The following is a 17,121-nucleotide window of genomic DNA, read 5'->3' as shown; positions in this document are numbered from 1 at the left end:
AATGAAATGTCATAATAAGATGTCACGCGACCGCAAATGCGGCCGTGCTGTTCCGGGAGCTGGTTTTTATAGTCTCAGAGTCTTGGCCACTGATGGGATTACACGGCGCCAGGGGGCCAGTTGGTGGGTGTGACCCCCGCCTACTGGAATTTGGAGGATCTGGGTGGAGGATGCTTGACTCCAATCCAAGTAGGCTTGGAGATCTCGGCCCCAGAACCCACGTGGCTTTGTCCCTCTGCCAGTACCGTCAGGTGTGCGGAGAGTGGTCTCAGCATGGTGGTGGCTGGTCCTGGAGGTCTTCGGCTGCCGGGACCCTGGCCAGGGCGGGGAGGAAAGCTCAACCTGCTCCCCTCCAAGGGTCCCGGCGAGGGATAGCCAGGCGTGGGGGCAGGAGACTGGATATGGCCCAAAACAAAAACAAATAAAAAGTAGGGTCCAGAGAGATAATATAGCAGATGAGGTTTGCCTTGCACAAGGCTGACCCACATTCAAACTCCAACACTTCATATGATTCTCTAAGCAGCACCAGGAGTGATCCTTGAGCAAAAAGCTAGGAGTAATCCCTGAGTACAGCCAGGTTACCACTCTGCCCCCCAAACCCATAAAAAGTCCTCTACAAACCATTTATTTACTAGTCTGAGAATAAGTAATATCTGTAATGTTCATCATACCTTTTTTTTTTTCTTTTTGGGTCACACCCGGCAATGCTCAGGGGTTACTCCTGGCTCGTGCACTCAGGAATTACTCCTGGCGGTGCTCGGGGGACCATATGGAATGCTGGGAATTGAATCCAGGTTGGCTGCGTGCAAGGCAAATGCCCTACGCGCTGTGCTATCACTCCAGCCCCCGTCATACCTTTTGAATCTTAAAATAATTTTAAGTTAGGATAGCTTTAAGACTAAGTATAATTCTGGTATTTTTCTAATAGGGGCACTCTTTGAAGTAGATTTGAGTATTTGACCAACTTCCAAAACATCTCACCCCCAGATTAGTATTTAGAGTAGGAAGGGAAGGGCTCAGAAGACTTCCTTGTGCTCTCCCAGCACCAACCGTTGGAAAGATGATTTCCAAGAAGGTGGAAGTGACCGCAGACCTCCTTGCATATGTGCGTCCCCCTCCATGCGGCACTCACACTTGGAGGTTTGTTCTTTCCCCCAGTTCCAGGTGCTGGGCTGGAAATGGTAATGAGAGAAACTCTGCAGACAAGTGGTGCCAGGGACTCCATTTCCCAGCAAGGACTGCTGGAAACCTGGGGCCCTCTTTCCCAAGGATCTTGTGCCCCGAGTCCTTTTGGACTATACAGCTGTTCAGGCAGATGTCTGAGACTCAGCAGCCATTAACAATATTCAAACAGAATAAATACGAAGGAGCACGAATAGTAGGCTAGATGTTTGATAGATGGAAACTTCTTAGAGAGTTTAAAGCTAACATTCCAGGCAGTTAGCAAAATCACTTGAGAAAGCAATTTCTCTGGTAGATAAAATCCATGCCAAAAACTCATACCAGTTCTTTCATACTTAGAGAGGAAATTTGTTGAATATTATTCTATACTAAACCATTAAATATGTTTCTATATAATTGTATTTTCTTAACTTTAGACCAATTTATTCTCTTTTCTATCCTCTCATTTTTTTCTGAAACACAACATAGGAAAATCCAGGGCTTTCGATAGTATACGTCACGTCTGCAGTCCAGACAATCCATAAAAACCTACATGTGTGGTATCATGTGACATCTCGCCACCTAATCCATATTTTAGCCATCTTATGATTCCATATAATGCAGAGGGGCATGGATCCATGCCAGACAAGTTTTAGCTCCCTCCAGCTACATTCCAAACCAATTTTTTTAAAATTTCTATTAGTGAGACACCATGAGGTAAACCAATTTTATATCTAGTTATAATGTATACTTTTTCCTGAATTACAATAACAGTCCTGGTTTATCAAAGAAAAGAAAAAGTAAATCACTTGATATGTGTTTTGTATGGAGACAAACTGTACCATATAGTCACCTTTTTCTCCCCACCTTCTGGCAGTGGAATTTGAACCCAGGGTGTCACACATGCAAGGCAAGTGCTCTACAGCTGAGCTAGCCCCAATGGAACCTCTCTTTGTATAATATAGAGCACATGGACACAGATTTAAACTGGAGGCATTTTTGTTTGTTTTTTTTCTTTTTGGGGGTCATACCTGGCGATGCACAGGGGTTACTCCTGGCTCTGCACTTAGGAATTACTCCTGGTGGTGCTCAGGGGACCTTATGGGATGCTAGGAATTGAACTCAGGTCAGCCCCGTGCAAGGCAAACGCTCCACCCGCTCTACTATCACTCCAGCCCCGAAACTGGAGGCATTTTGAATAATATATAATGCAACATTCCATTGGAAGGGTGCTTCATTTCCTAGTGATGTGTTCAGCTAGGCAAAAGGTTGGAGAGAGAGTTATGCTGTTGCCTAAGGATCCCTTGAAAGAAAGATTAAAGTAGGGTCTGAAACAAAAGTAGGCCTGACACTCCAAGAAAAAATGATGCTAGGAAATGAGCAAGCAGAGTGAGAAGAGTGTTGGAGGGGAGGGCAGTGGGGCACAGAGACCCTGGGTAGTTGCTTCGCTCGCCCTGTGCAGTTGTGGGGTTTGGAGAGCCAAGCTTGCAGTCCTTGGTATCTGAGTTTCCTTCTCATCAGCTGGGACCACTCCCCGGAGGGGTGAGCCCTAGGTTCCTTCCTGGATGGCTCACACATGCTTTGGGGGAAGTGGATCCTGACGTGGGGGATTCTGGGAAATTGACCAGACATATTATGGATGGGGATGGTGGCTCCTTCTCGGCTGGGTCACACCCAGATTTCTCCTTCTTGTTTGGCAGGTGTGTTTTGTTCTGTTGAGAGAGCATTCCTGTTATGACATAACTGACATGATAGATTAGTTCAAGGTTTTGTTTGTTCTGCCCTGTGCTCTCTCTAGTTCCCTAACCCTATGGAGGACCAGTGATCAGTCTCTGCACCTGGGGACTTGCAACCCCCCTGTCTCAGTGCAGGACCTCTGACTCGGCTGCTGTCTGCTACAATCCCATGTGTTATGCTCAAATCTTGCCCTTGTCAACCTTCTTCCTTTACTAATATGTTATCTGCAGAGTATAAATACTCTTTTTGGGGTGCCCTTGTTTTCTTAACTCAGTCCAACTTGTTCTTTTATATTTATTTAGAGGACTCTGCCTTTCCCTTGGGCATGAGTCCAAAATCAAAAGTTTTGTGCTGGGGAGATAATACGGTGGGCAAGACACTTGCCTTGCACACAACTAACCCAATATTTCATCCTTGGCACCACATATGGTTCTCAGAACCCCACCAGGATTGACACCTGAACCAGGAATAAACCCTAATCACTGCAGAGTGTGGCCCCAATATTAATTTTTTCACTCTTAATTTTTGTAACTATCAAGCGGGACCATTTCCATCCCTGGCCAAATATATTCCATTTTTTTCATGCTTTTTTTTTCTTTTCGGGAGTTAATTTTGGAGTTCTTGTTTTCCTGTATTTGATATACCAAACACAGTAACAATAAGTCTCATGATGGAGACGTTACTGGGCCCGCTTGAGCAAATTGATGAACAACAGAAGGAAAGTGACCGTGACAGTGACAGTGACAATTAATAGGGTGTTTGCAAAGGGCCTGTCTCCTGCGATGTGTGAAAAGAACCAACCCACACCTGAACCTCTAGAGGTCAGCAAATTCCAAGCATTGGGCACATCAACTGTTTCCCTCTTATCGATGCTTTCATCTCGCCTTTTCTCTCCATCTTTTTCTGGCTTCTTTGGCTCAGTGCCTCCTCCTACCCCCACGCACAGGGCAAACAGCCCACTGGGAATTTGAGAGCCAAGTCAATGTTCCCCCCAGCTGCCTTCTATCAGGGAGGCTCTTCTCTCTTACAGAGGCTCTCGGGGTTTCTCAGGCTGGCAGAGTCCATCTGCGGGGCTGACCACTGGGCCAGCCTCCATGCAGAGGCACAGCAGCGCCCTTGTCCTGGCGTTGGGCAGCTGACAGTAGGCTGTGTATTCAGCTATCTTGTGACTGAGTTTCCCCAGGGCCCGCTTCCTCACCTCTCTACAGTCTGCACTTTGTGTCTTCTAGGAGCTGATACCCGCACTGCCAGAAGCACAGATGCTGGGCCTATTTTAGCAGACGCACTCCGGAAATTCTTATTCGATCTGGATGTTGATAATGGTCTGGCTGCCATTGGTTACTCCACAACCGATATTCCTGCATTGGTGAAAGGAACACTGCCCCAGGTAAGAGATGTCACGTGCCACACTCCGTTTTAAGAAGCAAAAATCTGCAGGAAAGATGTGGTTCCTTCTGGGGAGAATTAGGGGTGAGGAAAACCCAGAATCCTCGAGCAGCTTCCTCCCCCCACCACACAGCAGTGTCCCCGAAAGGATCAAGGCTCCCCCACCTTCCTATTCCTCCACAAAACTGGCTTATATGAAGCTTTTATGATGTGACTGAATGGATCCTTTATACAAATTCAAAGCAGAAACAACCCAATTTATTTTGAGGTACCGTTTAAGTTTTTTTTCCTTCATTTCTGTGCTTTCAAGAGTTCCCAATAAAACTATGTGAAGTTATTAAAAAATGGCCACTAGGTTATTTTCCATCATGAAGAGTTACAAGTTGCTATTTTGTGACTATACATGGCTTTTAAATTAGGCCAATTACAGAATCACTTTTTTGCATATTTCATGTATGTATGTATGTATGTATGTATGTATGTATGTATATACATATATGGCACTTTGTTGTTTTGTTTTCTTTCTATTTTTTAAGATGTTGAAGAATTTAACTGAGCTTCTTTTTTTTTTTTTCTTTTTGGGTCACACCCGGCGATGCTCAGGGGTTACTCCTGGCTCATGCACTCAGGAATTACTCCTGGCGGTGCTCGGGGGACCATATGGGATGCTGGGAATTGAACCTGGGTCAGCCATGTTGGCTGCGTGCAAGGCAAATGCCCTACCTGCTGTGCTATAGCTCCAGCCCCAACTGAGCTTCATTTTTGGTAAAAATATTTTTGCTAATTTAAAGTTAAAATTTTTAATCTTTTAAAATGATTTACAAAGCTGTTGATAACATAATTTAAGACATAAAACATTTCAATTCCAAAACCACCACCAGTGACAGCATCTTCCATCGCTGTCACTGTCACTGTCTTTCCATTGTTCATCGATTTATTCGAGTGGGCCCAGTAACGTTGTGAGACTTGTTACTATGTTTGGCATATTGAATACATCACAGGTAGCTTGCCAGGCTTTGCCGTGTGGGCAAGATACTCTTGGTAGCATGCCAGGCTCTCCAAGAGGGGTGGAGGAATTGAACTCGGGTTGACCGGGTTGGCCATGTGCAAGGCAAATGCCCTACCCACTGTGCTATTGCTCCAGCCCAGCATCTTCCATATTTGGTAGAATCTCAATAGATTCAGAGCAGAAGTTCCCAAAGTTATTTGGCCTACCACTCAATTTTCAGGGGAAAAAAATTACTCAGTGTCCCCTGGAAATCTATCTTTGTTAAGCAACTGCACCTGAGGCTATGCTACCCCCCCACCACACACCCATCATTCCAGCACCATCTACAAAGTGATATCACCCACTTTGGGAAACAGTGATTTAGAGTCAGCATGTTTATTCAAGAAATCCTACCATTAACAGTATTGTAATCCACAGTACTTAAAATAAAATGCAATTAAAAAAATTTTTTTAAGTTTCTCACCCTTTGGATCTCTCCTCCATTTAAGACTAGATACCCTTATGCATCCTGTTCTAATAGACCAAAACCTTGTTGTTCATTTCAACTTGCCACAAATGTTATAAATTTATAACATGAGTTACAAATGCTCGGTGTGCACTGTGTTTACATCTCCCGTCCTATCCAAAATGGTAGAGGCGAAGGTCATTTAGACATACAATGAGGGTATGAGAATAGAAACATTGTGTACCCAAAGTACAGATTACATTGTGTGAGGGGAGTGACCTCATTGTTGTTCATCACCTTTACTGTGCCCCTGGAGTAGCAAATATATTGAACGGGTATACTTCTATCCTAGTAGGACTGATGTCTTAATGGCAGTAACAGCCTGTTAAGTTTTCTTACAAATAATTATTAGGGCTCAGCTAAATGTGGAACCACAACAGCCTGTCCAGGTGAACCAGAAATTTAGTGGTTTTCGGGATTCCAGCACTGCCTTTGGCTGTTATAGCGTGGTCCCAAAGAGCGTGTCCTGGATACAAGAGGTCCTCTGAAAAGTTCAGTTGTTTCTAGCCAGAAAAGTGTTTAGGGAAAATGTGTCTGTCAGCCCCTAAGAATCATATGCATGATTTTCAGGTGAAGCTATATGATATTGTTGATTTAACTGCTCGTGGCAATGCATTTTCCAGCCATTGGCCCACATTGTTTTTTCTCTACTGTGCTCAGACTTTCCTTTTTAGAACCTGTTCCAGACAGCAACAAACCCAGACTAATATTTGAAACCACGCACTAACATTGCAAGTAAATTAAGCATCATTCTGAATGCCTCAGTATACTACCATCCTGGGAAATCATAGATAGCAAGACCTTAATTAAACTAGTTTATTGGTTTCACAAAGAATGCTAGGAAAATTGAATCTTTTTAATGAAAGATTTGTGCATAAAGTGGGAAACCAGGATTTCCTCAAGCTGTGTTCATAAAACAACTCTAATCTGTGTGTTGCCTTTTCCTCCTTTGATGTTGTGTCCATGGTTAAGGGAAACAGTTTATTTTCATTACATAGCACTAGCTCTATTTGGATTCCATTTTGAAGAAAGAGAAAGAGTTCATGTCATCAACTTTAGAAGAACGCTTAGAAATAAACTATTCATTTCACAAATGAAGAACTACGATGGGGTATTTGGTAGTGGTGGTTATTATTATTGTTGTTGCTGCTATTGCTATTACTGTTTTTACTGTTTGGGAAACTGAACATTTTTACAGGAGTACTGTGGCACTTTCAGAATTTTATACATGTAACTTACTGATCCTCACTTAGTAGTATCTTCTAGTAAGTATTCACAAGATTTAAGAGGAACACACATTTTCTTGCAAAGCACATTACTAAAGAAGTTATTTCACGTAGTTAACATTTGATAAAGCTTCTTTTACATTCAGCAGTTCAGGCTCAGTTTTCTCTGAGAAGAACAACCAGGCCAGTATTCTTGACCAAACACCGCGGCCCATAGTGGTGGCAGCAAATAGCAGCCCTGTGTACAGAGGCTTCAACTGCCGTAACCAGGCTCACGGGGAGCAGGCAAGAATAAATTAGTCCTCCAAGCTGGATTTCTGAAACCTCTGGAAAGAAACATTTACATTTCAAATCAAAACACTGCACTACTGAGGAGAGCTGTCTACCAGAATGAGCACTTCCACTCCCTGGCGAGCAGGCCAGCTGAAATGTGGTTATTTTATTAATGTGCTAAAGGTATTAGTTTGAATTTATTTCAATGCCTAGGTTAATCAGTTGTCCTTCAGTCTTAAACACATATAAATAAATAATTTAAAATTTTTTCAGCATTGCTGAAACGTTTGTGTGACAGATGATACGACTGGGTATATAGCAAATACTTTATGTCCTTATCCGCATTTAACCAACCATTGGGGATTGGAAAAGTGAAAGAAAAGTCCAAAGTGTTTCTACAGTCCTATACCTGCTTCATCAGTGATGGACAGGATAATTTTAAAGGTCTTTAAGCTAATCAGATAAGTCTTTTTTCCATTCTAAATACGAAAATGTGAGCATTTTGTCTTGCATACAGCCAACTGCAACTGGGATTCCCCAGGTCCACATATGGTCCCCAGAGTACCACCATGAGTGACCCCTGAGCACAGAGCCATGAGTATACCTGAGTACTGCTGTGTGTGTCCCCTATTCTTTCCCAAAAGAAATAAAATGTGATGATAAACCTTGGCTATAGCTGAACTCTGACCCTGTCACTAACATACAAATACACATACAGGTCACCATGAACAAATATCTGCCTTGCAAGCTGGAGCATAGTACAGCGGGTAGGACATTTGCCTTGCATGCGGCCAACCCAAGTTCAATATTTGGCATCCCATATAGTGGCTGAAGCACTGCCAGGAGTGATTCTTGAGTGCAGAGCCAGGAGTAACCTTTGAGCATTGCTGGGTGTGACCAAAAAGAGAAAAAATCTCTGCCTTGCTAGATTTTAGTATTCTTTAGGGTCTCTTAGAAATCTACTAATAAATCAGAATTTACCTTATCTGCACCTATACTCATCAATATTGTCCACTATATCTTGCCTATCTGTTTATTCTTTCTTATTTAATTGTAATGAAATATAACAAAGTTTACCATTTTATATATTTTATGTGTATGATTCAATGTCACTAAGTTTATTTACAATGTATTGCAACCATTACTAGATCCGTTTCCAGAATGTTCTAATCATCTCAGATAAAAACTCTGCTCTGTTGCTTAATGGAAAAAATAACCGCCCATACTCCTTTCCAAAGCACCTGCTATATTTTGATCTATTTTTGTTCCTATGTTAGAGCGATAGCACAGCGGGTAGGGTGTTTGCCTTGCACGCAGCCAACCTGGGTTCGATTCCTCCGCCCCTCTCGGAGAGCCCAGCAAGCTACCGAGAGTATCTCACTTGCATGACAGTGCCTGGCAAGCTCCCCGTGGCGTATTCAATATGCCAAAAACAGTAACAAGTCTCACAATGGAGTCGTTACTGGTGCCCGCTTGAGCAAATTGATGAACAACAGGAGGACAGTGCTACAGGACAGTGCTACAGTATTTGTTCCTATGAATTTTCCTATTATAGTACCGCATATAAGCGGAACCATAACAGTATTTGTTCTTTACTGCTTGCCTGCTCTATTTATCTTAATATAATGTTTCAGTGGGTCAGAATTCCTTTCCTTTATGTGGTTGACTAATATTCCACTCTATTGTTATGTACCATATTATTTTTATTAATTCTTTGAATAAGTACACTTGGGTTGTTTCCATCTTCTAACTACTTTGCATAGTGCTGCTGTGAATTCTGGATCAGAGCTTCATTTCTTTTGGGTCTGTACCTAGGAAAAGAATTATTGGGACATATGGTAATTCTATGTTCACCTTTTGGGGAACAGTCAAACCGTTTCCCATATTAGCTGTGCCATTTTGCATTCCCAACAATTATACATGACAATTGCAGTTTATCCACATATTCACCATCACTGGTTATTTTTAAATTTTTTTAAAATAAACACCCTTATGGGTATGAAGTGATACTCACTATGATTTGGGCTTGCATTTTCCTGAGGGCCAACATCTCCTCTTGTGCTTATTAGTTATTTATATATCTTCTTTGGACAAAAATCTATTCAAAGCCCTTATCAATTTACAAACTAGTTTGTCTGACATTATATTAACCCTTGTTAGATGTATGATTTATATATATATATATATTGTCTTCTATTTCATGAGTCATCTTTCCATTTTCTTATCTGGTGGATATGCGTGAAACGCCTTCATTTTGCGATCATCTGATTGGGTCTATTTTTTACTCCGTTACCCATGTTTGAGATGTCATATCTAAAAAATTCAGTGCTATGAATATTTTCCTTTGTCTGTTTTTAATAGTTATAAAGTTTTAACTTTTATGTTAAGGTCTTTACATCTACTGCTATTTTATGAAAAATTGAGTAAATTCTATGACAAATTGAGTAAATAATGAGTAAATTCTTTACTCATCTTTCCTTCTTTTTGTTCTTCTCTTTACCTGACAAATAATTATTGAGTTTCTGCTATCTCTATATTGTGTGGAATGTAAAGTGTGAGCAGGTAAATAAAAACCTCTCCCTCATATAACTTTCATTCTCATGAAGACAGACAAACCATGGACATTTAAGCAAATCTATAAATAAGATAAAAAGATAAAAATTACTTTTAGGTAATTATCAGTGGTATGAAAAAAACTTGAGTAATGACATAGTGATAGCATGGGATACAATGTGGAGAGAACTCCAGGAAGAGTAGTTAGGGGAAGCTTCTAAGTAGAACCAGAGGCGGCTATATGAAGATTTGGAAGACGAATTCCAGGAAGGAAAGAAGGGTCTTGAGAATGTGTGAAGATTAGAATTGTCATTGGACTGAGGGTGAACCGATGAGACTAAATGAGATAAATTGATAGAGAAAGGGTTAGTGCTCAAACAAGAAGTAGGAAAAGATCATGTGGCATTCAATGGTCATGTTTTAATTGCAGTGGAAATCATCAGAAAATATTAATCAAGGGAGTGATATGGTCATATTTTTACTGGGAAAAAAAATAACTGGCTGTAGTGGAGGAAATGACCTGTTCTTAAGTAGTCACAGACCATTAAAAGACCTTTAAAGTAAGGTGACTTTTATTTAAATTAGAGAGGACCAGTGGGTAAGTGGTGGTATTGAGGATTAGGATTGAATTTATGCCAACTTTACTGAAGGGTTGAACTTGCTGGACAACAGAAAAAGAAATCAAATTTAACTCTTAGAAATCAAGTTTAAACTCCTAGAAATCAAGTTTAATGCCTAGGTTTATGCCTGGGTGACTCAATGCTATTTCTAAGGTAGGTAAGATAGGAGATGCCAATTTAAAGCACTCTCCCTACTATAAACAAATTGTGAGGTGCCATCTCACCCCCATTCTACCATCTACAAAACAAACAAACACTGTCCTCCCATTGTTCATCGATTTTCTCGAGCGGGCCTAGTAACATCTCCATTTTGAGACTTGGTGTTACTGTGTTTGGCATATTGAATAAGTCACGGGTAGCTTGCCAGGCTTTGCCATGAGGGCGAGATACTCTTGGTAGCTTGCCATGCTCTCCGAGAGGGGCAGAGGAATCGAACCCGGCTCGGCCAGGCTGGCTGCATGCAAGGCAAATGCCCTACCACTGTGCTATCGCTCCAGCCCTACCATCTACAATAACCCAAATAATAATAACTGATAAGCATGTATGTACTGTGTGCCGGGCACTTTGACAGGCATTGGACACAAATTGAATACATTCTGCCCTCAAAGAATGTCCGTCTTCTAGGAAATATGCTCCAAAATTAATGCTTATCACAAGAAACTAGACTGAGGGACCCTTGGAAATTGAACCAAACCAACTGAATAAATGTACCAAAGAAATCTGTACATTTAAAATATTTCACTTAGAAATGAGTCATAAAGAGAGGGACAGACATAGAATGACTGCACTCATTTGTGGAATATAAAATAGCATAATATGAGACTAACACCCAAGGTCAGTAGAGACAAGGGACAGGAAGATTGCTCCACAGTTGGAAGCCTGCTTCATGAGCTGGGGAGAAGAGCTGGAATAGAGAAGGGATCACTAAGTCAATGATGGTCGGAGGGATCTCTCAGGATGGGAGATGTGTGCTAAAAGTAGATAAAGGACCAAACATGACGGCCTCTCAGTATCTGTATTGCAAACCATAATGTCCAAAGTAGAGAGAGAGTAAGAAAGAAATTGTCGGCCGTAGAGGCAAGAGGGAATGGTGGGATATGGGGGGAGGGATACTGGGGACTTCGGTGGAAAATGTACACTGGTGGAGGGATGGGTGTTCGATCATTTTATGACTCAGTCATGAAAACTTTGTAACTGTATCTCAAGGTATTTCACTATAAAAGGGGGGGGGGATAAAAAAAGAATTGGGTTAAAGCTAAAAAAATAAAATAAAATGTTTCACTTAGATCCAGAAATTGGCACATAGGAATCCAGGAACCATTATAGGAATTGAAGTAGTAAAAGGCTATGCTTGGCTAGGTTTTGCTGACTCAATAATCCCTGGAGCAATTAAATAAGTCACTCAATTCATTTGAGAAGGTAGAGGTAAAGTCTTAGTTAATATTTGGGGGGCAGAAAAAGAGGACTTAATTGTACATATGCAGAAATGTAATGTCCTACTGAAGTCGTTTTGAATACTCCTTAAGTCCAAGTTGAAAAACAGTCTTTGAAGTCCCTGGTAGTTTTGTTTTTCTTGGCAGCACAAGTTGTACCTGGGACAGTGCTCTCTGCTGGGAGAACCTGGTGGAGGTTACTGACCTACACAATTCAGTCATTATAGGGGGTGTTTTCCCCCCCTAGGTTGGTTTGGTTCTACGCATTTGGGCAAAACTCAAACGCCAGAGCAAAGGGCATTTGGAAATCCTTGGCTTTTGAAAGCTTTGCTGTAAAAAAGATGTCACTTGATAAATCTGAGTTGGAAATAGATGAGTATGAAACAAGAAACATGATTTTTAAAAATATGTACTATATCAAGTCATTGATTCTTCAGACCAAGTTAATCTACACAACTTTGTTGAGGTTACAAACTGTCTTTCCAAAGCTGAGAAACTCCTTCTGTTTATTGTTTCAGGAAAGGGTCACCAAGCTTGCACCACGCCCTCAGTCAGAAGAGGACCTTTCTGCTCTGTTTGAAGCATCAATGAAACTTTATTGATTATCATTTTCACCGAAAGAATTACTGGGGAGTTGCCAAAAAACACTGGTCATGGTAACACTAAATAACAAAAGTTGATCTAGTCAGAGCAAGGTCTTCTCATCTTTATCCATAACTCATCTCTTACTAGTGTGAATGTGACTGACACCCAGCAGAAGGTACTCTGATGTTCAGCGTCAACTCACTTCCATAAAATGGGCCAAGGAAATATCCAGTATATCAGAGCATGCACAAGACTTCAAGGGTTCATATTTCTACCCCCAATCAGGAAGACTGCACCTCCCCTACCATATACCAAATGGTAATAATACAGCATCTATAAAAAAATTCCAGTGCATATACACTATACCAATAATCTTATGCCAATAAGCTATTTAAATACTAGCACAGATATGTAAAGAAAATGGCAAGGATATTTCTGGCTGCAGTGTATCCAATAATTCAAATTGACAGAACCTAAATATTTACTAAAAGTATGCAATAAATAAATCATAGTATATTAATTAATGAAATGTTTCAGTGCTGTTTAATAAGAATGAAGGAAGTATCTGGGAAGGTGGATCAGTGGACCTGCACCTACCTAACAGGATCGACTGTGATTCCTTCCCTCAGCACTTGCTATGATGCCAGTGGCACTTCCAGGTATGATCCCCAGCACCTCCACAAGTTTCTACATGTTCTACATGATCTCTGTGGACCACAACCAACGTATGTGACCCCAAGCAAGTGCTGAACCTAAGTGGGTGACCCCCGGGCATTACAACATTAACAGCAAAGGTAAAAGGAAAAGAAGGGAGTGAGAGAAAAAAATGAGGTGAATCTATTGGAAATATGTTCATGATACTTCACTGAATTGGAAAAAAGTGAACAGACCAATTATTTATTAATATGATCTGATTTACTTTCTAAATTATATCAAAATTCATGTAGACAGAAAAGAAATATATCAAAATTTTAAGTTACATGACTAGAGAAATGGAATTTAAAACATAGAAATTAAGAGGACATGTTTATTATATTTTTTACTTTCACCTTATTTTTTGAACTTAGCATTGTTTGGATTTGTTTATAAAAAAAGTGTGTTTTCTAATTTTACAAGAGGTCTAAGAAAAGAGATAAATATCACTTTAGGTCAGAGTCATCTTATTTTACAAAATTACAAGTAATTATGGCCAGAGAGTATAAGGGTTATATGAGAAGTGGGGGTGGGGGAGATAGAAGGCTTTCGGCTTGCACGCAGCTGACCCCCCATTCAATCACTGATTCCACATACAGTTGCCTGAGCACCACCAGGAGTGATCCTTGAGCACAGAACCAGGATTAAGTACTGAGTACAGCCAGATGTGACCCAGAGACCAAAAACAAAGGGAGAAAAATAAACAAAAAAATCCACACGAGAGAAACTAATGATTGAAAGGCAAAATAAATTCTACAATATAAAATAGGAGAAATTGATTCTCCTGTTGAATAGATTGCTCTTTTAAGAAAAAATATGAATGGCCTAGATACTAATTTCCTATTTAGAAAGATTTTTCTAATTTCCAGAATAGAGAGTCATTCAAAAGCAAAAAGTTTCAAAAAGCATTCAAAAGTTTCGCACTTGACAGACTTCAGCCTTGCAGGTCCACTTGACGTGATCCTCTGAATTCCCAGATGCAGCAGCAGAAGTTTCAATGACTCATCTTTCATCACTAAGGCTACCACACTGCTCTAACTTTGGCAGTCTAGCTCTCAGTGCATTTGTGCATTTATTTATTGTCTTGTTCATTTATTTATTTATTGGTTTGGGGGCCAAACCTGACAATCCTCAGGAGTTACATCTGGCTCTGCACTCAGGAACTACTCCTGGCGGTGTTCAGGAGACCATATGGCAAGGCAAGCACCCTATCTGCTGTACTATTTCTCTCACCCATTATTCATTTTTTAAAAATCAGATTAAAGTCTTCGTCAAATAAACAATGTATATATAATTACATTTGATTTTTTTAAATGGACATTAATGTTCCATTTAAATTGCTCAGGCCGATTTTAAGCACAGCGGGTAGGACGTTTGCCTTGCATGCGGCTGACCTGGGTTCGATTCCTCTGAAGAGCCCCACAAGCTACCAAGAGAATCCCACCTGCATGGCAGAGCCTGGCAAGCTCTCCCTGGTATATTCAATATGCCAAAAACAGTAACAACAAGTCTCACAATGGAGACGTCACTGGTGTCCGCTCGAGCAAACAGATGAACAACAGGGAGACAGTGCTACAGTGCTACTTTATAAAGGTCTTTATTTCTTGAAAATGACTTTTATTTTATTTTACTTTATTTTGGATTTGGGGACCACACTTGATTACTTCGGGCTTACTCCTGACTCTGTGAACATATTGGGTGCTGGGGATTAAACCCAGGTTTACTGCATACAAGATTAGTGCCTTACATGCTGTACTCTCTTTTGCAGTATTTTGTTTGAGAACAACTTTTAAGTAATTTGGGGGGAGTTTTCTCTAGCCATAAATGTAAAACATGTTCAGTACCCAAAACAGATAATACATGGGTCAATAAAAAAGAAAATATTTGTTCATATTATATCCACCCAAAAGATATCTTTTTCCAGTCATTCTGAATATATATGTATATTCATATACTTATACATATGAACATATGTATATACATATATGCATAAATATATATGCATATAGGAATTAATATGGCTACCGAGAGTATCCTGCCTGCACAGCAGAGTCTGGCAAGCTCCCCGTGGCATATTTGATATGCCAAAACCCAGTAACACAGATGAGTCTCATTCCCCTGACCCTGAAAGAGCCTCCAATTTGGCACTTGCTAAAATCTCAGGGCTAGGATGAATGGAGATATTACTGGTGCCTACTAGAGGAAATCAATGAACAATGGGATGACAGTGATACAGTGATATATACATATATATGGCAGATACTTTTTCTTTATTTAGATATGGTCCTATTACATTTTTAATTTTTAAATAGCATTTAAATAGTTTATACCAAGGACCAAAAAGCAAGCATAAGACAATATCAATAGACCTTTAGCTATGCCTTGTAGACCATACCTAATCAAAATTCTCTTCAACTTTTCAGGAGAACTATGGGTGCTGAAAGTGGAAATTATGTGAATAAATCATAGAACAGCAAAACCATACCAATCTAAGGTCTGTCAGGAAACTTTAATGAAAGTTGTTAATGAATATCTCTGAATACACTGTGTATAGCAAAAACAACACACACACACATACAGAGGGGGAGAGAGAGAGAGAAAGAGAGAGAGAGAGAGAGAGTTCAAATATTTGTAATATAGTTTGCCAAATGATGTGACATTAGGAATTGGGGATCAAGGCCCCTGGCCTTGCTCTAATTCCTTGATCTATCTGACCCTTACATCCTTCAAACAAAGCCTCTAGTTTGAATGTCAAAGACTAAATTTGATGTATGACCTACTCACAGTGTGAGGTATGACTTTGGGAAATGTAATGTAAAATAATTTGATATGAAAATGTTGTCTCTGTCTCTGACTCTCTTAAATGCTTGACGTCTGACGACCAGTAGCCAGATGTCTAATCATGACTCACTCTGAGGACTGTTTGGTGTTCAGACTGCTAATGACTGTGCAGGGGAAGAATTTAAAGGTCAAATCTAAACAGACAGATTTAAGAAGACTTTTTTTTTTATCTTAATACCCATCATTTTAGTCCTTAAAACTTGAGAACATAGGAAATATGTGTTTCTTGACTATCTATCAAAAAGATATTAAAATATATCTTTCTTAGCTATCAAAAGAGTGTGAGAGACGAAATTAGGCCCATTTCTGTAAGCCAGTTTGAGGTTTCTGAGGTAATAAAGCATTTTTCCAAGTCAACGGGTCAAATCCTTTCCTCCCTTTCTTTTTTTATTTTGTCTTCATTCTTTCTTTTTCTTTTCTTCCTTTCTTCCTTCCTTCCTTCCTTTCTTTCTTTATTTCTTTCTTTCTTTTTTTTTAGTGATTTTCCTTAAAGATTGAGATGGTCTTAGGAATCACAGCTCCATTTGCATGTATTAATTTAGATTAATTTAGTTGCTAAGGCAATAGTATTAAAATTGCTGGGAAGATAGCTCAAGAGCTAGGGTGCTTGTCTTGCAAGCTGAAGTCCTAGTAGGCTCTCCAGTACCCTGTGGCCCTTGATCATACCAGGGAATGACCGTAGCACTGAACTTGGAATAGTATTTGAGCACCACCAGGTGTGGAAGCACACACACACAGACACACGCACACACACACTTCAAAAATCTGTGTTACTTTCACAAAACTATCATAGAGAGAGGTATTTTCTTTTAGATAATGCACATACTGGATACTTATGCCATAAAATAAAACACTAATTTATTTTCAGTAAGCCACATTTCCATGATTATTAAGTGCCCAAATACAGCAGAATAGATGTGTTGTATAGACTTGTCCCTTCTCCAAACTTAGGGAGGACTGAGTGGAGCCTGGCACTGGCGTCACTATGGCGACAGCTGTGGGGGTCTTTCCTGTGGTCAGTGAAGTCTGCTCTTGTAATATAACAAGTACAGTGGAGAACGACATGGGACAGGGGTGCCGAGCAAGCACAAGAATTGCT

General features: G+C 40.3%; 1 protein-coding gene across 1 annotated transcript in view; it reads left to right on the top strand.

The window, feature by feature from the left end:
* The window catches only part of ADHFE1 (alcohol dehydrogenase iron containing 1), a 39,951-nt gene extending 26,945 nt beyond the window's left edge, over positions 1-13,006 (top strand). The window contains exons 13-14 of the mRNA XM_056110087.1: positions 4,128-4,285; positions 12,422-13,006. Coding sequence (XP_055966062.1) covers positions 4,128-4,285; positions 12,422-12,505 — 242 coding nt within the window. The 3' untranslated portion in view covers positions 12,506-13,006. The remainder of the gene's footprint in view (positions 1-4,127; positions 4,286-12,421) is intronic.
* Positions 13,007-17,121: the final 4,115 nt, after the last annotated feature.

This window comes from Sorex fumeus, unplaced genomic scaffold, assembly GCF_029834395.1.
Source record: "Sorex fumeus unplaced genomic scaffold, SorFum_2.1 ptg000002l, whole genome shotgun sequence".
Classification (NCBI taxonomy): Eukaryota; Metazoa; Chordata; class Mammalia; order Eulipotyphla; family Soricidae; genus Sorex; species Sorex fumeus.
This window is presented reverse-complemented; position numbering and strand designations above follow the sequence as displayed.